Source organism: Oryzias latipes, chromosome 18 (assembly GCF_002234675.1).
Source record: "Oryzias latipes chromosome 18, ASM223467v1".
Lineage (NCBI taxonomy): Eukaryota > Metazoa > Chordata > Actinopteri > Beloniformes > Adrianichthyidae > Oryzias > Oryzias latipes.
In genome coordinates this window covers 4738478-4758032 of record NC_019876.2, presented here as the reverse complement: position 1 = coordinate 4758032, position 19555 = coordinate 4738478, and the positions used below count along the sequence as shown (strand labels likewise).

At 40.8% G+C, this 19555-nt stretch overlaps 1 protein-coding gene across 2 annotated transcripts in view; it reads left to right on the top strand.

Annotated features, from left to right (window-relative positions):
* Positions 1 to 14750, top strand: part of LOC105356397 — a 43436-nt gene extending 28686 nt beyond the window's left edge. The window contains exons 4-11 of one of the 2 annotated variants that reach the window (XM_023966380.1): positions 2125 to 2257; positions 3378 to 3555; positions 3756 to 3897; positions 4156 to 4299; positions 12807 to 12868; positions 12958 to 13029; positions 13120 to 13193; positions 13663 to 14750. In XM_023966380.1, coding sequence (XP_023822148.1) covers positions 2125 to 2257; positions 3378 to 3555; positions 3756 to 3897; positions 4156 to 4299; positions 12807 to 12868; positions 12958 to 13029; positions 13120 to 13193; positions 13663 to 13737 — 880 coding nt within the window. In that variant the 3' untranslated portion in view covers positions 13738 to 14750. The remainder of the gene's footprint in view (positions 1 to 2124; positions 2258 to 3377; positions 3556 to 3755; positions 3898 to 4155; positions 4300 to 12806; positions 12869 to 12957; positions 13030 to 13119; positions 13194 to 13662) is intronic. The other variant, XR_002875329.1, reaches the window with a different exon arrangement.
* The last annotated feature ends 4805 nt before the right edge of the window (positions 14751 to 19555 follow it).

Here is a 19555-nt window from a genome sequence, read left to right as displayed (position 1 = left end):
ATTGCATGACTGTACCTCGTTTGCTGTTCTTTAAAAATTTCGTGATGTACAGTTAACTTAGTTTTTCTCCACTACCTCTCCGCTCTCCTGCATTCGCGTTTCAAGGCTCTGATTGGTTCGTTCTTCCATGGTGCTGTAGCTTTAGTTTTCAACGTTTTAGTTTTAAGTGGAGCTACAGCATCAATGGCTGACTGTAGTTTGTTGTTAAAATGTTCAACCATAAAATCACATGATGCAGGTAAAATATGAGCGGGAGTTTGATGTAAAATATTGATAAAATTTGCAGCCACATCAGGAGTTATGTATCGTTTCCTCACAGCTCTCGCTGGAGCTTCCTGTCGAGTAAAACTGGTGATATTAAAAAATATACAATAGTGATCTGACACAGCCATGTCAACAACAGAGGACACACTGCAGGACAGCCCATAGGTTATCACCAGGTCTAGAGTGCGCCCCCTGCTGTGAGTAGGCTGTGTGACATGCTGTGTGAAATCCATACAATGCAAGAGGTTAAGAAACTCCTTTGCATGAGCATCACTATCTTTATCAACATGTAGGTTAAAATCACCAGTTATTAAAACTCTACTATATTTGGAGTGTATTACAGATAAAAATTCAGAAAATTCTTGAATAAAACAGGAGGGAGGCTTTGGTGGTCTGTAAACAGTAACACATAAAATAGATGGGCTGTTAAAAGAAAATGCATGGTGCTCAAATGAGTAGCTATGTAGCGTGATTGTTTTGGTTGCAAATGAGCCACGAGCAATCGATGCAGTGCCACCGCCTTTTTTATCTCCCCTGGTAGAAAATAAAAAGTTAAAATTTAGTGGGGAAGCTTTAGTGAGAACAACAGGAGCATCAGCACCCAGCCAGGTCTCTGTTAAAAGAAGGCAATCTAAATTGTTGTCTAAAATGAGCTCATTCACGATAAAAGATTTGTTTAAAAGAGAGCGAATGTTTAAAACAGCAAAGTTTAAAACAGTGTGTGTGTGCAGATGGATTGATTTATCTTTTTTGTCCGGTAATGTGTGAATGTGATGAAGATATCTAATTGTGGATCTGGTGGATCTGAACTGGGGATGTTTGTGAGATCTGCTTGTTATGTGAACTGGAATTTGTTGTGTGATAACTGTGGTTTTAACTGAGGATTGATGCCAGTGGTCCAGTCAGTCAGAGAGCAGTTTAACAGAGCGGAGTGTGAGTTCAATGTTCATGGACAGAAGTTGAGATCCTGTTTGGTTAAGTAATGACCAGGTTAAGTAATGACCAGGTCCAAACAAGTCAGTTAAGAATCACAAAAGGAGAAGCAATGTTTGGCCATCAACTGCAAAAATTATAACAAAAAAATAATCAGATCGAGAGGAATCAACTTTTCCAGCTTAGTAATCGCATTAGAATAGAGAGAAATCAGGCAGGGAAGTGTAAAGCGAGTGCTAGCAAGTAGCATGCTACTTTGGTTCATCAATGTAAATTTTTTTAGAAAACATATATTTTTTTAGTACAAAAGTGGGGTGGCCGTGGTGCAGCGGTAGGGCGGTCTACTCATGATCGTAGGATTGCAGGTTCGATTCCCGCCTTGCACGCCCATGTGTCGAAGTGTCCTTGGGCAAGACCCTGTACCCCACCTTGCCTCTGGTGGGAGGTTGGCGCCAGTGTTTGGCAGCAGAGCCGCCATCAGTGTGTGAATGTGTGTGTGCATGTGTGAATGGGACTGTGACTGTAAAGCGCTTTGGGCCTTCGTAAGAAGGTAAAAAGCGCTATATAAGTATACGCCATTTGCCAAAAGTTTCTACTTTGCATCATTTTATCACTCTTTTTATTATGGTGCGTGTGTGTGTGTGGTGGTGGTAGAGGGGGGTTGTCGCCATTGTGCGGGTTTTAAACAAAACATTTGTTTGTCTTATCCTGATCCACAACCCATCTTTTCACTTGTCACGTAGTCGATGCTCTTTTGTGCATTGTCCCTCGTTTTGAATAAATTCTTTAAAAAAAACCCACATCCAAAGGCTTCAAACCACAAACAAGAACCGGTTTTATTTATGCTTATGTAAAACTCACATAAAGATCAACTGTAGTGTTGTTTCACCACAGACACTAGATGTTTTTTGTTCTTGTTGTCATCAGGGTTCCTTCAAACTGTCGGAGAGATTATGACCTGCTGGCTTTTGATCCAGATGGAGATACGGTTCAGTGCAGATATGGAGTCTTATCAGAGTGTAACCCCTGTAATGACCCAAGTGTCCTCTCCTTGTTAAATGTGAGTAACAGTCTGAGGTCAAAGACGAGCTTTGATCCTCTTCTCTTTTAGTCAACTGAATTTTAACTTTTATTACTGCTTGGTTTGAAAGATACTATACATTTACACTACTCTCAAATTAGTTAGGGATGTTGTGAAAACCTGTTGATGTGTAGAATACGGAGTGGTTGTTTCACTCTGCAGATTTTCCGGATATGGAGGCAATGGTATCGGGGTGATAGACACGCCTTATTTAGTGTTTTCCACATAACAGTCTCACTGTGTACAGTGTCTTACTTATAGGGGCAAAAACCTAGACTATCTAAAAGAAAGACCTTTTCAATGTAGCATCAATTTAATAATAATTTTGTGAATAAAAAAACGATTTTGTCTGCTAGTTCTTCATGGAAACAGACATCAACACACGGAGTCCCTTAACAGACGAGCAGCGCCACCTGGCCATAGCAATTTTAGGTTAGTAGTAGGCAGTCAGATGTTACACGTGAACTTGTCTCAAAGTGTCATCACTGTCAAAGTTTGTGACAGACCCTAGGAGAGTAGCTCCATCAGTGACAGACCACAGCCCTGACCAGAACCCAAGGACCTCTGACCTCAGACATGGTTTAGCAAACGGCACCCAGCTGCAGGCATGTGTGAGGGGTACTAAGGTTACCAGACAAACCATTTACAACATCTGACATCAAGACACCGCAGTGAGCGTTTGCAGAGGGCACAAGACCATGTGGCCTGGACTATGCAGCATTGGTCGACCATCCTGTTCACCGATGAGTGTCACTGTGCACAGAAATAATCGATTTGGTTCTCGTAGATGGTCCACTCGCTGCATGTTCTTACCTTAGAGACGTCATGGAACCATCATCATCCCTTGACCCCGATACGGTCAATTGTTGTTATTGGGGCGATCTTTATTACTCTCTTCATTTTTGGGGCAATAAAAGTCAAACTAATAGAAATGGTGTTTCCTCTCATTTATTATTAGTAATATTAAAGAAAACTTTCTAATATTTTTTTGGAAAACTTAGACTAAATAGGGAAAGCACTCATGTAAAATCCATATCTTACGGTGAGTAGTGTATTTTGTCGTATAAGATATTTGAGAATTTTTTTTATCACCTTGCAGAATTGCACTCTGTCATTCAGTCCCACCAACAGCAGCAATGAAGGTCCATATGCAGTGCAGATGATGATAGAGGACTTTCCCAGACAGAACATTACGCTCACACCAACCAGCGGTTCGCCGGTGCTGATGTATCCCTTCCAGCCCCTCAGCAAGATCCCCCTCCAGTTTGTTCTTAAAGGTACAGGTTCATCTCTTTGGGAAACATCCATCTGCCCACAAACACCTGAAGAACCTGATCGGGTTTTTAACTTTTAAATCCAACCTCATTATTTTTGTTCTTGTTGTGAACCAACAGTTGAATAGACATTTGGGTTTGGATCGAAATGATACACTAGTTATAAGTTTTTCTCTGAAAAATTGAATTCTGTTTTGCTCCAGTGGATCCTGCTGTAACGTCCTGCACTGAAGGAGTCTTTTTGCCCAAGTTCCTCCCCCCAACTCCAGCCAACAAAGATCGACTGTATGCGGCTGTCAATCAGATGCTGAAAATCCCCATCAGGGCAGTGGCCACCAACTCCGCGTAAGACGATAGAAAGGATAAATACAAACGTTTTACATTCAAGAGATTCTTTATTCTGAATTTCTGAATAATGAATGATAATAATGAACCCTGAATTTCTCCATTGGGAGATTGAAAGTTTCTGTCTGTCCGTCCGTCCGTCCGCCTGTCCGTCACTACTTACAGCTTTCCTTTGACTAGAGGCTTGATGAGTTTAGGTTTTGACAAAATTACACTTCCTTGATATTCCCCTAACCTCTTAACTTCCTTTTGCTGAAGGATCTCCACCCTACTGATCAGCGGGCCGCACGGTGTCGCCCAGGTCAGTGATGGATCAGGAAACTTCAACCTGACGTGGACACCCTCTGACAGCCATGGTGGAGAAAGCCATCCCATCTGTTTTGTTGTCCAGGCGGATTTAAGGTTACCTCACTATAAACTCACTCAATTATTTGAGAAAAGGCTGAGCATTGTTCGAAATTAAACACCAGTTTAGGAGGGTGTATGCTTGTCAGTAACACAAAGAAGATCTTGCTTTAGAAAAACTTTTCTGAGAAATTACTACTAAGTTGATGCAGAAAAAAAGCGGCTTTGCACTTTTATGAAACACTTTACATTAGTAACTTTACTTTACTAATCTTATGTTACTCCCCTGTGAACCGCCACCTTAACGTGGAGGGGGTGTTTGAGAGCTCGAGTGATCCCAGGAGCTAAGCTGTCTGGGGGTTAACCCCCTGGTAGGGTCTCCCATGGCAGATAGGTCCTGGGTGACGAGCCAGACAAAGAGCGGTTCAGAACCCCTGATGAAAGGAAAAAACAAGGACCTGATTACGTCGCCCGGATTGGCGTCACCGGGGTCCCACTCTGGAGCCAGGCCCGGGATTGGGGCTCGCAGGCGAGCGCCTGGTGACCGGGGCCCCGGTCGGGCACAGCCTGAAAGAGCGACGTGGGACCACTCTCCCATGGGCCCATCACTCGTAGGAGACCTAAAAAGGGGCCGGTTTCAATGTAGTTTGGGGGGGGAGCCTCAGTTGGTGCGAGATGCTGAGAGATACCGTCTAGATATAGTCGGGCTCACGTCCACACATAGCCTGGGCTCTAAAACCCAGTCCTTAGAGAGGGGTTGGACTCTCTACCATTCTGGAGTTGCTCAAGGTGAGAGGCGGCGGGTCGGTGTGGGCTTACTCGTGAGCCCCCAGCTCAGCCGCCAAGTGTTGGAGTTCACCCCGGTGCACAAGAGGGTCATGTCCCTCCGCCTCCGGGTGGGGGACAGTTCTTTGAGTGTGGTTTCGGCATACGGGATCAACAGCAGTTTGAAGTACCAGACCTTCTTGGTGTCTCTCGAAGGGGTACTGCAATGTGCCCCAACGGGGGACTCCATTGTCCTCCTGGGCGACTTCAATGATCACTTGGGCAATGACAGTGGCACCTGGAGGGGCGTGATTGGTGGGAATGCCCCCCCTGATCTGAACCCGAGTGGTGTTTTGTTATTGGACTTCTGTGCTCTTTGATTTGAAATGGTTTATTTCAAGCAATTAATTAGAAATAATACACAAAAGTTTTCATCAGTTTTCATCAGTTATGCATCAGTTATTTCCTCAGTTATACTTTTTTCATCAGTTATACATTCATACAGTAACTAATGCACTCAATGTCAGATCTTTATGCAACAAATCATTTTTAATCAATAATCTTATCTCTTCTTTTAATCTTGATTTTATGTTATTAACTGAAACATGGCTTGACAAAAACACAGGAAACATAGTTCTAGTCGAATCAACTCCCCCCAACTACAAACATGAATCAGAAATACGAGAAAATAAAAAGGGTGGAGGCGTTTCAGCACTGTTTAGAGATAATATTGCAACCCGCAGACTATCATTTGGTGTGTTTTCATCATTTGAGTATGTGTCCTTTAAGATTGAGCTAAAACAAACTCCTCCCTTACTCTGCATAGTTATGTACCAGTGATGAAAGTCTTCCGGGAATTCCCGGAAATCCGGGTTTTTGAGCAAACCGAACGTACTTTCCGGGAAATAAAGACCTGATCTCTACGGACAAATCGCTTTCCGGATTAAAAAATGGTCTGAAATCAGCTAATTTTAGCTTTATTTTCTATATTTCTCCGCAGATCGCTTCCTCTATGGTCGTGGCCATCTCTCGTCTTCCCGGCCTAATTGACCAATGACGGGACGTTTTAGTTGCTTTCGGATGCGTCGACGGGTCTGATTGGCTCTGTCTGCACCACGTGGTCAGCGTGACTTGCTTCCCTAGAGACCAAAACTGGCGGACCCACGCTAAACTTTCACAAACACATCTGAAGAGTTTGCGATCAAATTTGTGTTAAAATAATGGCAGGCATCGTCATTATTGAGCGTGGTCACGAGCTCAGTTATGAGAAGACGATAAAAAACAAATTGAAGTGGTCTTGGCTGGAAGAAAAATATTTTTAAGGTAGTGTAGGTCAAATACTTTTTTGTGTAAAATAATCTCAAAACCACATTTTGAAATAATTTCAATTTTAGTTTTGAGTTTCAGTTTTTATTTTGAATACATTTCTTTATCTAATTTATTTGTATTTCCTAATTACCATGATTTAGTTCAGTATAGTTGACATTAATTATAAGTATTTGATGGTTTGGACCCGCACTCCCTTAAAAAATAATGTTTACAATGTTTAGCTTAGTTTGTATGTTTGTTTTGATATTTCCCAGATTACTTAGTATTGGTGTTAAAGAATTGATGTATTATGTTATAGAATTATAGTTTAAAGCAGATCCCATATTTTGATGTAATTATAGTTTGAGAAAACAGTGCAAGTGGATGTTGTACATCAGTCATTTCTAAAGCAGAAATAATGTATAAATAACTGAGGTATTTTCATAGAATATCATAGTTACTGGTGTTCTTTTTGCCATTTGGGGCTTTGATGTTACTATATTTTAGCAATTGTATGTTTTGCAGCTTTAAGGAAAAGCGTAGATTGTAGGATTGTGTTACTTTGAGCAATTTTCCAAATTCTTTTTTGGGACCAGCAAGTCCTTAATGGAGAGTCAAACTAGGGGTTTGAATGACAAATCATGATGCTCCAATTAGTCTTAGTTTCTTGATAAAGAAGTGAATAACTAGCTGCCAGAATGCACCAGAATGCATCTAAGACCACGTATTTTTCCAAAATTTCGCTCTGTGCCCGCCATATCGCTCAAAGAAAAGTTCAGGGATTTTTTCCTTGCCTGACTTTCATCACTGTGTACAAACCTCCTCAGCACAGCCAAGGTTTTATTGATGATTTCACTGAAATGCTCTCAGTTGTGTGCACAGACTTTGATGGTCTAGTCATTACAGGTGATTTTAATGTTCATGTTGATAATGTCAATGACAGAAATGCAAAAGAGCTCAATGCTGTCCTTGAAACCTTTGGTCTAATTCAGCATGTGAGTTGCCCCACCCACAGCAGAGGGCACACTCTGGACCTGCTCATCACAAGGGGGGTTATTATTTACAATGTCAGTGTGGTTGATGTCGCCCTCTCTGATAATTTTTGTGTATTCTTTGACCTGTCTGTTGCTCCCAAACCACCGCCTGGCCCTGCAGTTGTCCAGGGGAGACAAATAAATGAGAGCACTAGGGCACAGTTTGTAGAAATGATAAACCCTGAAAACGTCTCTGGTGCCAATGTTGATGAAATGCTGAATTCTGTTACTTCTAGCATCTTAAATGTTCTGGATGCCATTGCCCCTATGAAGGTTAAATTGAGAAAACATAGACAGAAAGCTCCCTGGAGGAATGATGATCTAGTCAGGGCACAGAAACAACAGTGCCGCAGAGCTGAGCGAAAGTGGCGCAAGTCAAAACTCCAGGTTCATTATGGAATATATAAGGCGGAGTTGTACGCTTACAACCAGATCTTATGCAGAACAAGGGAAAGGTACTTCTCTGAAATCATTGGAAGTTGCAGCAGCAACTCTCGTATCCTGTTCACAACAGTTAACAGATTAACTAACCCTCCAACCCAGCTACCAATAGAACTGGTTTGTACACCCAAATGTAATGAGTTTGCTGTATTTTTCAATGACAAGGTTCAGGGCATTAAAAAAGCCATCAACTCCACAACACATATAACTATCCAACGGCCACCTACTCACTGTAAGCTGACTCACTTTGTACCTGTCACTGACCAAACTGTCCAAGAGACCATCACCCGTCTGAGCTCGTCTACATGCTGCCTTGATGTGTTACCCACTAGATTTCTAAAGTCTGTCTTGAACAGTGTGTTGCCATCAATTACTCAAATAGTTAACATGTCTCTTCAATCTGGAATATTTCCAGAGGCCTTAAAAACTGCAGTCATTAAACCCCACCTGAAAAAGAGCGGTCTTGATCCCACTGTACTGAATAATTACAGACCTATCTCTAATCTGCCATTTTTAGGAAAAGTCCTTGAAAAAGTTGTCTACCAACAGCTCACTGACTTTCTCTTATTAAACAATTCGTTTGATGTTTTCCAGTCAGGTTTTAGACCCCATCATAGCACAGAAACTGCTCTTATCAAGGTAACCAATGACATCCGCCTGAACACTGATGATGGAAAAGTCTCTGTCTTAATCCTGCTAGACCTGAGCGCTGCCTTTGATATTGTTGATCATGGGATCCTTTTGCACAGACTCCAAGACTGGGTTGGCATCTCTGGATCTGCCCTAAGTTGGCTCAAGTCTTATCTGGAAGACAGGAAATATTTTGTTGAAATTGGGAGTTGTGTCTCAGACTACATGGGCTTGAATTGTGGTGTGCCCCAGGGATCGATCCTGGGACCCCTTCTGTTCAACCTCTACATGCTGCCACTAGGGCAGTTAATATGCAGTAATAACATTTCTTATCACAACTATGCAGATGATACTCAGATCTATGTGTCACTGACAACAGGTGAATATGGGCCAGTGGATTCACTCAACCACTGCCTCCAACAGATCAGCGCGTGGATGCAGAACAACTTTCTCCAGCTAAACTCAGACAAGACCGAAGTTATTGTTTTTGGCCCACAGAAACAAAGAGAAATTGTCAGCAGCTACCTTCATTCTCTGTCTCTTAAACCCTCAAATCAAGTCAGAAATCTAGGGGTAATCATGGACTCTGACCTGAACTTTAACAGCCATATCAAGTCAGTAACATCAGCGGCATTTTACCACCTGAAAAACATTGCCAAAATCAAAAACATAATCTCAAAGCGAGACCTGGAGATACTTATTCATGCATTTGTCTCCAGTAGGTTAGACTACTGTAACGGCCTGCTCACCGGCCTCTCCAAACGAGCTGTAAAACAGCTTCAGTACATCCAGAATGCTGCTGCTCGAGTCCTGACCAAAACCAGGAAGTATGATCACATTAGTCCTGTGCTCAGGTCTTTGCACTGGCTCCCTGTACCTCAAAGAATAGACTTCAAAGCAGCTCTGCTTGTGTACAAGTCTCTCCATGGCCACGCACCAAAGTACATCTCTGACATGTTAGTGCCATATGAACCATCTCGTACTCTGAGGACCTCAGGGGGCCGGCCTCCTGTTGATACCCAGAGTCAGAACTAAACAAGGGGAATTAGCGTTTCAATATTCTGCAGCTAAAATCTGGAACAGCCTCCCTGAAGGCGTAAGACAGGCCTCTTCTGTGTTCATGTTCAAATCTAGACTTAAAACATTTCTGTTTAGCCGTGTATATGACTGAAAGGTCCTATCTGCACTTTTCTTTCCTTCCTTTCTTTTTAAATCTTTTTTTTTTTTTTTTTTTTTCTTTTAAAGTAAATTTTATGTTGATTATTTCTATGATGTATTGTGATTTTAATGCATTTTTCTGTTTTGTGAAGCACCGTGAATTACTTCGTGTACGAATTATGCTATACAAATAAACTTGCCTTGCCTAATCAAACTTAGGATAATTAGACATAATAATAAATATTGCTTGAAAGGGAGTGGAAGGAAGCAAATTTATATAATACCACCCCATTATACTATAACCATTTTATTACATGATTTATCATGACTTATCCGGTTCCTAGCTTTTATCAGACAGAATTAAGAATCTTGAAATATCAATAAGGCACATGACAAAGATGAATTACTTGACTATTTTAGAAATCAACATGGCAAATGCAGATCAGTTATATAAAATATATGCAGATTATGTTACTTTTAAAGTCATTGATATGATTAAAAAATAATACTATATCAGTAAAATACACAACACTGTTTCAGAGATTTTCATAGCAAAATTCATCAACTATCAAAAGTTAAAAACATGTGCAAAATTATGTTATATTAGGAAAGATTTTTGAATCAATTTATCAATTTTTGGAGCAAGTGAAGTAATATTCATTAAACCTCGATCAAAATAACCATTAATAAGTGATTAATAATTTGTTTTACTTTTTTTTTTTATTATTTTTTTTATGATAAAGTAATGCTGTAAGGGAAAAATAAAAAGGGTCCATAATCTGTCGATTGTCCAAGGTTGGCATTTCTTCTTCTGCTGAATGACAGCTGATCTCTGGGTTCAAACAGAGTTTCTATTTCTCTTCGATGTTATGTCTGCATACATTAGATTCAGGTCCATATCCTTCTTCAGCTGATATCAGCGGTGGTGAAAGTTGAGGTCAAGTTGTCTGCAGGTCAAAAACTCTGCTGAGAATCGGGTCACGTTAGACTTAAAGAGAAAGCGATGAATCTAGGCGTCATATTTCTTGAAATTATTTGGCTCTTTGATTTACTGCATGTTGTTTCAGACGACCGTGATCCAACACTTCTCAAAGTCCTTCATGGTGTTCACAACCAGAACCTTGGACCGGTCCGGTGGACCAAGTGGTTTGACGTAAATCCTGCAGCCTTTAACTCAAGTGTTCTCAATCTGCTTCTGCTTCCTGAGAAGCCGTGCATGTTTAGCGATTTCAGCATTCCTTCTGGTCAGATGGTCGATCAGATAAACAGCAGATCCCTTCAGATTCCTCCTTTGATTCATCAGAGGTAGCTTGTGTTTTTGATTCACAAACCTGATGAGGATCGCTGGTTTATCCGTCTCTTTTCTCCTGGGTAGCAGGTGGCAGGTCTCGATGGTGTTGAGATCCAGGGAAATCCCTTTAGATGTGAGAAATGATTCCATTTGGTGTACCAGAGACTCTCCACCGCTCTCCGTTTCAGCACTGCTAGCTACGCCAGCGCTATTACCATTATCAATGCTAGCTCCAGCTGCATTTATCTTTGCCCGAGGTTTGATCGGTACTCCAGTGAGAATGACATTATTCATCCTTACTTGTTGTTCCACATCGTCCAGTCTTTTCTCCAGAATGTCGACCCGGTTTTCTCGTTGCTCGTTTTGAGCCCGAAATCTTCGGAAGTCTTCCATCAGTTTAATCAGTGGAGCTAGCTTAGCATTCACTTGTTCCATAAAGGGATACAGCGTAGCTTTGATATCATCAAGAATCTTTTTAAGGTCTTCGTATTCCAGGGTTTCTTGGGGGCCATGGTCAGCTCTCTTTTTGGGAGAAAATCAACCTTTTAAGTCATTTGAAGATAGTTGTATAGCCGCAGTGAGCCACACATGTCCGCGTTGTAACCCGAAACCGGAAAAATAGTTTTCCATAACGAACACCATGTTTGAGCACAACTGTGTCCATCAATACACTTGGCATCAGGACACCCTAGGCAGGAGGTCAATGATCGACTTTGTAGTTGTTTCAGGCGACCTTCGGCCCTGTGTCTTGGACACTCGGGTGAGGAGAGGGGCAGGGCTGTCCACCGATCACTACCTGGTGGTGAGTTGGATTCGCTGGCGGGGAAGGAGGCCGGAAAGACTTGGAAGACCCAAACGTACTGTGAGGGTCTGCTGGGAAGGTCAGGCTGAGCCCTCCGTTAGGGAAGTCTTTAACTGGAGAAAGGTAGTTTGCCATCTCTCGGTGGGTGGAGTGGGAGACCCAGGGACTGCCCTAGGTGGAGGAGTTTAAATACCTTGGGGTCTTGTTCACGAGTGAGGGAAGACTGGAGCGTGAGATTGACAGGCGGATCTGTATAGGTCCATTGTGGTGAAGAGAGAGCTGAGCTAGAAAGCAAAGCTCTGAATTTACCGGTCGATCTTTGTTCCAATACTCACCTATGGTCATGACTGAAAGAACGAGGTCCCGGTACAAGCGGCTAAAATGAGCTTCCTCCGCAGGGGGGCTGGGCGCTCCCTTAGAGATAGGGTGAGTCACCCGTGGAGAGCTAGGGTTAGAACCGCTCCTCCTCCACATCAAGAGGAGCCAGTTGAGGTGTCTCGGGCATCTTGTCCGGATGCCTCCTGGACGCCTCCCTGGAGAGGTGTTCCGGGCATGTCCCACTGGGTGGAGGTCAAACCCAGGACACGCTGGAGAGACTACATCTCTTGGCTGGCCTGGGAACGCCTTGGGGTCCCCCCAGAGGAGCTGGAGGAAGTGGCTGGAGCGAGGGAAGTCTAGGCATCTTTGCTTAAACTGCAGCCCCCGCAACGCGGTCCCAGATAAGCAGAGGAAGACGGATGGATCTTATGTTAGTAACTTTATCAACACTTTATAAACTTTACATGTGTAACTGTACCAACACTTTACTAAATTTTGTATTTGTAACTTTACAAACACATCATAAACTTTACATTAGTAACTTTACTGTACTAATACTTTACTAACCTTGTTAGTAACTGTACCAACACTTTACTAAACTTTGTATTTGTAACTTTACTAACACTTCACTAAACTTACGTTAGTAACTTTACAAACACATCATAACCTTTACATTAGTAACTTTACTGATAAATTGTAGTTTCAAGTCTCTCTGAAGGTTTCAGAGAGACTTGAAGTTTTTGCTAATGTCATTCAAACACACATCAAGGTTTCACCAAAAAACAAAGATGAAAAAAAAACTGACTTGTTCCCACAGTTCATCCAGCAGCACTTTTTATCACTCCGACTTGCGATGCGTCATTGTGAGTGTTGGAGAAAGTGAGTCACATTCCCTCACATTCTTTGTTGTTATCTGGATCAATAAGATTCCTTGTTAACAAAGATTCCCTATAAACAAACTATCCCAGATCCTACTACTCCATTACTAACCGAAGAATCCACCGCCTCAACACCAATGATCACACCTGAAGGAAATAACTGTAAGCACAACAGACTTGAATAAAAATACAGATATTTCATGGTTGATGTTCATAATGTGAAGTCTGCTTTGTTCATCCATCTGCTTCCAGTTGTTGTTGCTCTGTCAATTAGGATTTCCACCACCTTACCATGGGAAAACGTCAAAGATGAATTTCTGTCACAGGTGAGTCCCTAGCGTTACCCCACCAGGAACAGGTTTAGATAAACTGGTCTCTTATTGGCAGACGTTTGATATGTTTAGCAGAAGACATCTAGAACATCTAGAAGACATCTAGACATCTTTGACTGATCTAGTGTTTACTTTAACCCTTCAACATCGGAGCTTTAGCCTCAGTGTTGATCTTCTTTGAATTTCTGTAACTCTTCGACCATTAACGCAATTTTCATGATTCCAACGGATTCTGAAGTGGAGAAAATGCAATACTTAACAGTCGTAAGTGCCCCATTTGCTACACTTTATGGTAGTAAAGTGTACCAGAGCAGAGTTACGGTGATTCAAAGAGTGTGTGTTAGTCACCCATGACATTTCCTATAAGCTTTAGTACAAAGAGACCTAAAGGTATGATTTTCTTTTCTCCTGACTGGGCACAGCCAGCGGTTTTGATCAGATCGTATCTTGTTTATGTTTCCAGCTGAAAGCTGAGCTTGTTAGACGTGGACTGCCACCAGACCTGAGTTTACAGATCCTGCAGAGCCGAGAAGTGTAGATGACATCATCATCATCCAAAGTGGCCGAACCTGAACCAAATAATATTTCTAAAGTTGACATTGATGGATGTTTTCTGTTTTAAAACAATTTCCTTATTCATGTATCTGTCACTGTACCTAAAATTTTGTTTAAATTTGGTTTTCCTTTTCTACCAGCAGTTGATTTTTTTTTGTGCTGGTTGTAAATACATTTTGCAGTGTATGTTCAGCCAGTGTAGCTAAATCAGTGTACAGCTGTTGAAGAAAAAACCCTTAAACATTAAAAAGGAATATAACGAACCACAAATGTGGACGATGCAGGATGTTTAATCTAAAACAAACTTTTCCTCTATGGAAAGAAATATGAGAGGAATATACATGAAGGTCAAACTGCGGGTTTTAGAAAGAGACTAAATATACAAATATATTGATTATTGGGTTATTTTCGGTTATTATTGGTTTTCCAAACGGGTGGCACCAGTAAAAATGGTGCTTTTGGTGTTTTTAACATGTTCTTGTAGAGTTTTCTAGTGGCTGGGTGGCTCAGCTGGCTGCGTGTAGGACTGGTGCCTGGGAAATCAGGATTCGTTTCCCAGAGAGGCAATGAGCTTCATCCAGTTTGAATCCCTGTCACACTACTGCCCAACTATGTAGCCACAGGGCCTAAGACCAGGTCCCCTCGTACCAGTCCCCAGCCTTGTTTAAAATACAAAGTTGTGTCAGGAAGGTCATCTAGCCTTAAAAAAACTGCCAAACCAAATGTGGTGACAGGGATGTGCCAAAAACTGAACTTGTAGTATTTTTGTCACGATGGTTTGTCACGAGGTTAAAAATGCGTTACTGAGGTTTTTTTTTTTAAATTCAAATTGTTGTGAATCTTGAGCAAAAAAAAATGCTGTTGGGAAAAAGCTTGTAGCTGTGATGTGGAAGCTACAATTGGTGAGCCACAAGCATTGTGCTCTGCTCCATTCTGATTTATCCTCCTGCAGACAAATAGATCCGTGAACGTTGTTGTTTTCCTCGTCTGAGCTGGAATCTGGATCTAAACTGTACGGCTGGATAGCTCTGATATTGCTCACCATTTTCATTGCGCTAATGTTATCTTGGGGTTGTGAGGGGCTGTAGGCTAGCAGACAGTAAACAAAGGCATGATAGGGAAATGGTGGCAGGCTTACTCCGTAACAATGGTCCTGCCCACAACTCAGAGGCTGTTTACAGTGCAGCACTGAGGTGATCCAATTGCTAAAGGTGCTGACTGCATAGAAATGAAAACATTCAGTAGTGTTTAGTGACAAAGTGCTTCACGATCATCTGGAGAGGCAACATTCAGGGCTTGTAAATATAAGCGATCATGTGAAATGCTCAGTTATATTATTTTATTCTATATAGTAGTGTGTCTTTGATAATTGCCACTTGTGTTTGTATCCATTGAATTAAAGAGTTTGGTTCTGTCAATAATTGTATTAATCAATATGGGTTAAGATTTCTACGTGTGATCCTAAAGATGTCACTGCTATAACGTTGAATGTTTATAAAATAAATATTAAAGAGAATATTATGTGTAAAAAAATGTCAAAATATAAACAATCACGGTAATTGAAACATTTTAAGGCTTTTGGGGTTTAATGGTGTGTTCATTTAATACTTTAATGTCTTAATTCTGAAATTAAGGGAAAGGTATTCTGTGATGTTTGTCTTGAAGTAAACACAATGTGGGGTTTTCTGTTCAAGGTAATAAACTAAACTGTAAACGGCACCTATGGAATAAAAATCAAAAGAAATCAAGAAAAGCTGTAAAGTTTTGGTGGATCTAGTTGTTATCGTCACGTGGATGCCATTCTATTTTTAAGTGGGGAAAACAACATTTTTTCAACATTTGTCTTTGCCTTTTTAGTTATACAGCATATACAAGATTCCCACAGAATCCTAAAAGTTCTTAAAAGACAACAACAGTTTCATAGTCTAAGAACATGACGACTTTAGTTACATGTTAGAACGTGTGCGCGCTATTTGTTCTTGGAGAACCGGAATCTCCCAAGATGAACTGGACTTTTCTAAAACACTTGAGTGCAGCATAGGGAAAACTATGGGTTTAACGAGGAATCTATTTCTACTTCTACGATAAAACTGCAAGACACACGTGCCTTACAATGCGGCTGCTTCTCTCTGAGACCCTGTACGGTCCTGGTCAACCCAAAAACCTTCAGTACCTATAAGAGAGCAGGTGACAAAGGCTTAAGACCTTCCCCAACACAAAAGACACTACCTCCACCAGACGCCTGGTAGTAACCCCAACCACAACATGCCCCTGATCAGGTCAGAGTTCAAGTAAACCGTTTGTAAAGGTGCTTCAGGAAAATGCAACCCAAAACTCTGATCCAGGACACCAGGACCTAGTAAAGGTCTTGTTAGAACAAGCAAACAGACCTCTCCTCTCCTGTGATAATCACACCGAGCATGTGTGCCGCATTCAAGAAAATGCTCAACGCTGGGTTTTGACTGTGTCTACACAAGTCTGTCGCTACCCGATACCAGAGCATGTAGTCACAGTTGAAGGAGGCGTGGTGCGAAATGTCACAGCGGGACGAATCTGATGAATCTTGCTCCAGGCTTTTTCTGTCCCAGCTCTGTTCTGATACATAAAATACTATAATTCCAGCCGGGCACAAACCACAATTATTTATTTCCCCTTTCGTGATCAGTTTTCAAACTGTTGGTACTTCCATTACTACCATTTCCAAGTCCCTGACTGGTCATACTTCAGCTAACTTTCCCACAAAGGGACTTCAAAGCATGAGACTTGAGAGTTTTGAACATGGAAGCGCGAATCGTTTACCTAGACTTTTCATTGGAAGTGGTTGTGTCTTTGAACCTGGTGTGAAGGTAGCATCAGAGAGGCGTTCTACTTCATGATGAAAGAACAAAACGCCTCCACATGAAAGATCCGACCTCCGTCTGACAGAATTGGGATCCGTTTTTGTCCCGTGGACTGTACTTTTCTTTAGCCAAACCCTTCACCTGTTGATCTATGTGGATGAAACCATTCTACACGGATCTTGACACACATCAGCCGGTAAGGAAAGAAAGTTTTAGTTTGTGTATCTGCGCAGCTTCAAGACACACTTTTGGTTGGACGTTAGCAGTTGATCTTACTCTAAAAGCTTTCACACAGTCTGTGTTGAGCACTGAAGGGGAAAATTGTCCCTGAAGCAAAAACTTTTGATTCACTTGTCTTCAATCACGAGCAAAGCCCAACCCGTTTTTCACAAAGCGTTGATGGGAACCTGAGCGCTGTGCCATCTCTAGTTAAAATTCTCGTCATCACGATTCCCCGCACCTGCAGTGAGCAGTGAAGTTTATTGCAGCATAATTGATGTGCTGGAATGCAGTTTTACAGAACCTGCCTAGACTTCCACTTCCACTTGTTTTGTTGTCCGCATAGTTCTTAAACTCAGACCTGTGATCTGAGCCCCTTCACTAATGGAGTTTGGCGTGTTTGTTGAGTGCAGTTTGAGGTTTTGTATCTATAGAAAACTAGTCTTGCTATTCATCATCACAGGCTGGAGGTTAAAGATTCTTGACTGAAGGTGATCGTCTGGTTTTCGCACTTGAAGGGCGACCTGATGGAAAAACGACTCGACGTTCAGGAAGTTTTGCCTTTAAAAAGTCTGGTTTGACAGGAGACGGCCTGAAGGTACATGATTGTCTCACAGACGGAATGAACTTGATTAAAAAGAGATAAATTAGATGAAAGTGTGTGTTCAGATGGTTGAGTAGAATAAAATATAAAAAGTATATACCGTATTACTTTGTGTAATGTGCAATAATGGTTACTGAAATGTTTAAATCATAACCAATAGGCTATTGATTTTCTTTACTTGATCTGCAATGTTTATTGTGATGATGTGTCCTAATTATAATCAATGGTTATATAACGGTTATTGTTTACTAAATCATGAATGAATGTCTCCTGAAGATAATCATCAATAAGCACTGGATTTTGTAACTTGAAAAGAATCTACCGGATCAGAACCAGATTATGGCAACTATGTAAAGCTATCAAATCAATAAACTCAGTAGGGGTTGGATTATATACTCGCTTCTTCCCACTCTTTTTCTGAGCAATAAATTAAGCCCTACTTGACGTTAGTTAATGATCACTGTGTTTAATTAAGCAAATGTGATTCAAGTGTTTTTTTAAATCTATGAATTTAATAATTTCTGCATTGAATTTGATAAATCTGTGTGAATTCTTTATTGACTACAATGCTTGATATCAATCAAATCAAAGTAGCAACTGCAGCGACCGCTATTGGCTGATAGCATCAGTTTGGTGTTACAGATTAAATTTAAAAATCTCAATAAAATGAATTAGGAAAAATCAAAGGCATAGACAGGATTACATATTCAAACGAAAAATTGTATTTAAACTTAAAATATTGCATTTTGAAACAATGAAAACAAAAGTATAAAAACCTGTCAAAGTTGGTATGAATTTTTGACAACTATAAAGCAAAATGAAGGATTCTGCTTTAACCCTTGTGCTATCCTAGGCACTTTGACATTGGGAGTTGGGTCATCTAGACCCACTAGACAGTGCTCTGAACCTTTTTTCTTCAGTGATTTGTGATCTTCACTGGTGTCCATGGATTACATGAAATCTTTCCACCTTTATCCACCTTTGTCATGGTAGGGAGAACACGTCAATGGAAGGGTGGGGTCATCTAAGATAGCACAAGGGTTAAGCGTTGTTCGTGGTCGGCCTTTAGTTCGTCACATTCTGACCCTTTTAGTGTTTTTCTATAAAAACTGAACCACAGAGAAAAGTATGAGATCTAAATGAACATTTATTTGATTGTTTTCTTGGTGAAACAAATGACTTCACATCACAGCAGTTTCTTAAAAACAAGTTTTTATTTGGATCATTTTTGTATGTTTAGCGTTAGAAGCTGTTAAGAGTTTATCATCATTGACACCTTTTTTTTTTTTTAAAAGAGTTTATTGAATTTTTTGTTTCCTCGTCACAATGTCAACCCTCTTCCTGCCCCAGCTGTGGTCTTTCTTATAGTGACAGAAACAATAGTCAATATAAAAATTAAAAAAACCAAAGGAGCAGATGGGAAGTATCTGCTGGTAGCGTTTAGAAGTCATGAAGTAAGGGCCTTTTGTGCCTTTTAATCAGAATTTGGTGTTTTCCATTGTAAAGAGGACAGTGTTTCTGTAGCCAAGACTTTAGTAAATCCAAAGACATTTAAAGCATTTGTGTTCTTTGTCTCCCCCTGCTGTTTGTAAAGGCCTTAAATTCAAGAACACTTTAGTTTTTCATTTTCCCTGAAAGTTTGACCGTTTTATTTTACTTCCTTTCTGATGAACTTTCATGTGTTTTCCTATCAGATCAAAAAAGGTCTGCGGTAATTGAATGCATGAATGTGTAGCTTTGAGGTGTCGGCGTGTTTTAGATCAGCGTTTGGTTTGTCTAGTCCTGCAGGGAGCAGCCTTCCTGACATTTGATCCTTTCAGTTCTTACAGTCGAGCTTTGATCACAAACAATACCAGGTTACAACCCACACAAATAAACTGACTTTAATCAATGTCAACTTCAATCTTCAACTTGTTTGTGACATTTACAACACTTTTAGGTTTATAAAGCACAAAGTTATCACTAGAAAACATCATTTAAATTCTCCAACTGCTAACAATAGTACGGAATCTAAAGTCTATCAAATGCTGTTATGCTGTTTTAGTCCAAACAGTAACTTTCTCAATTTAAAATGACTTAAATATGTTTAAATTCTCCAATTTCTTTTCACTTTTACAGCTGGAAATGATTTACAAGGA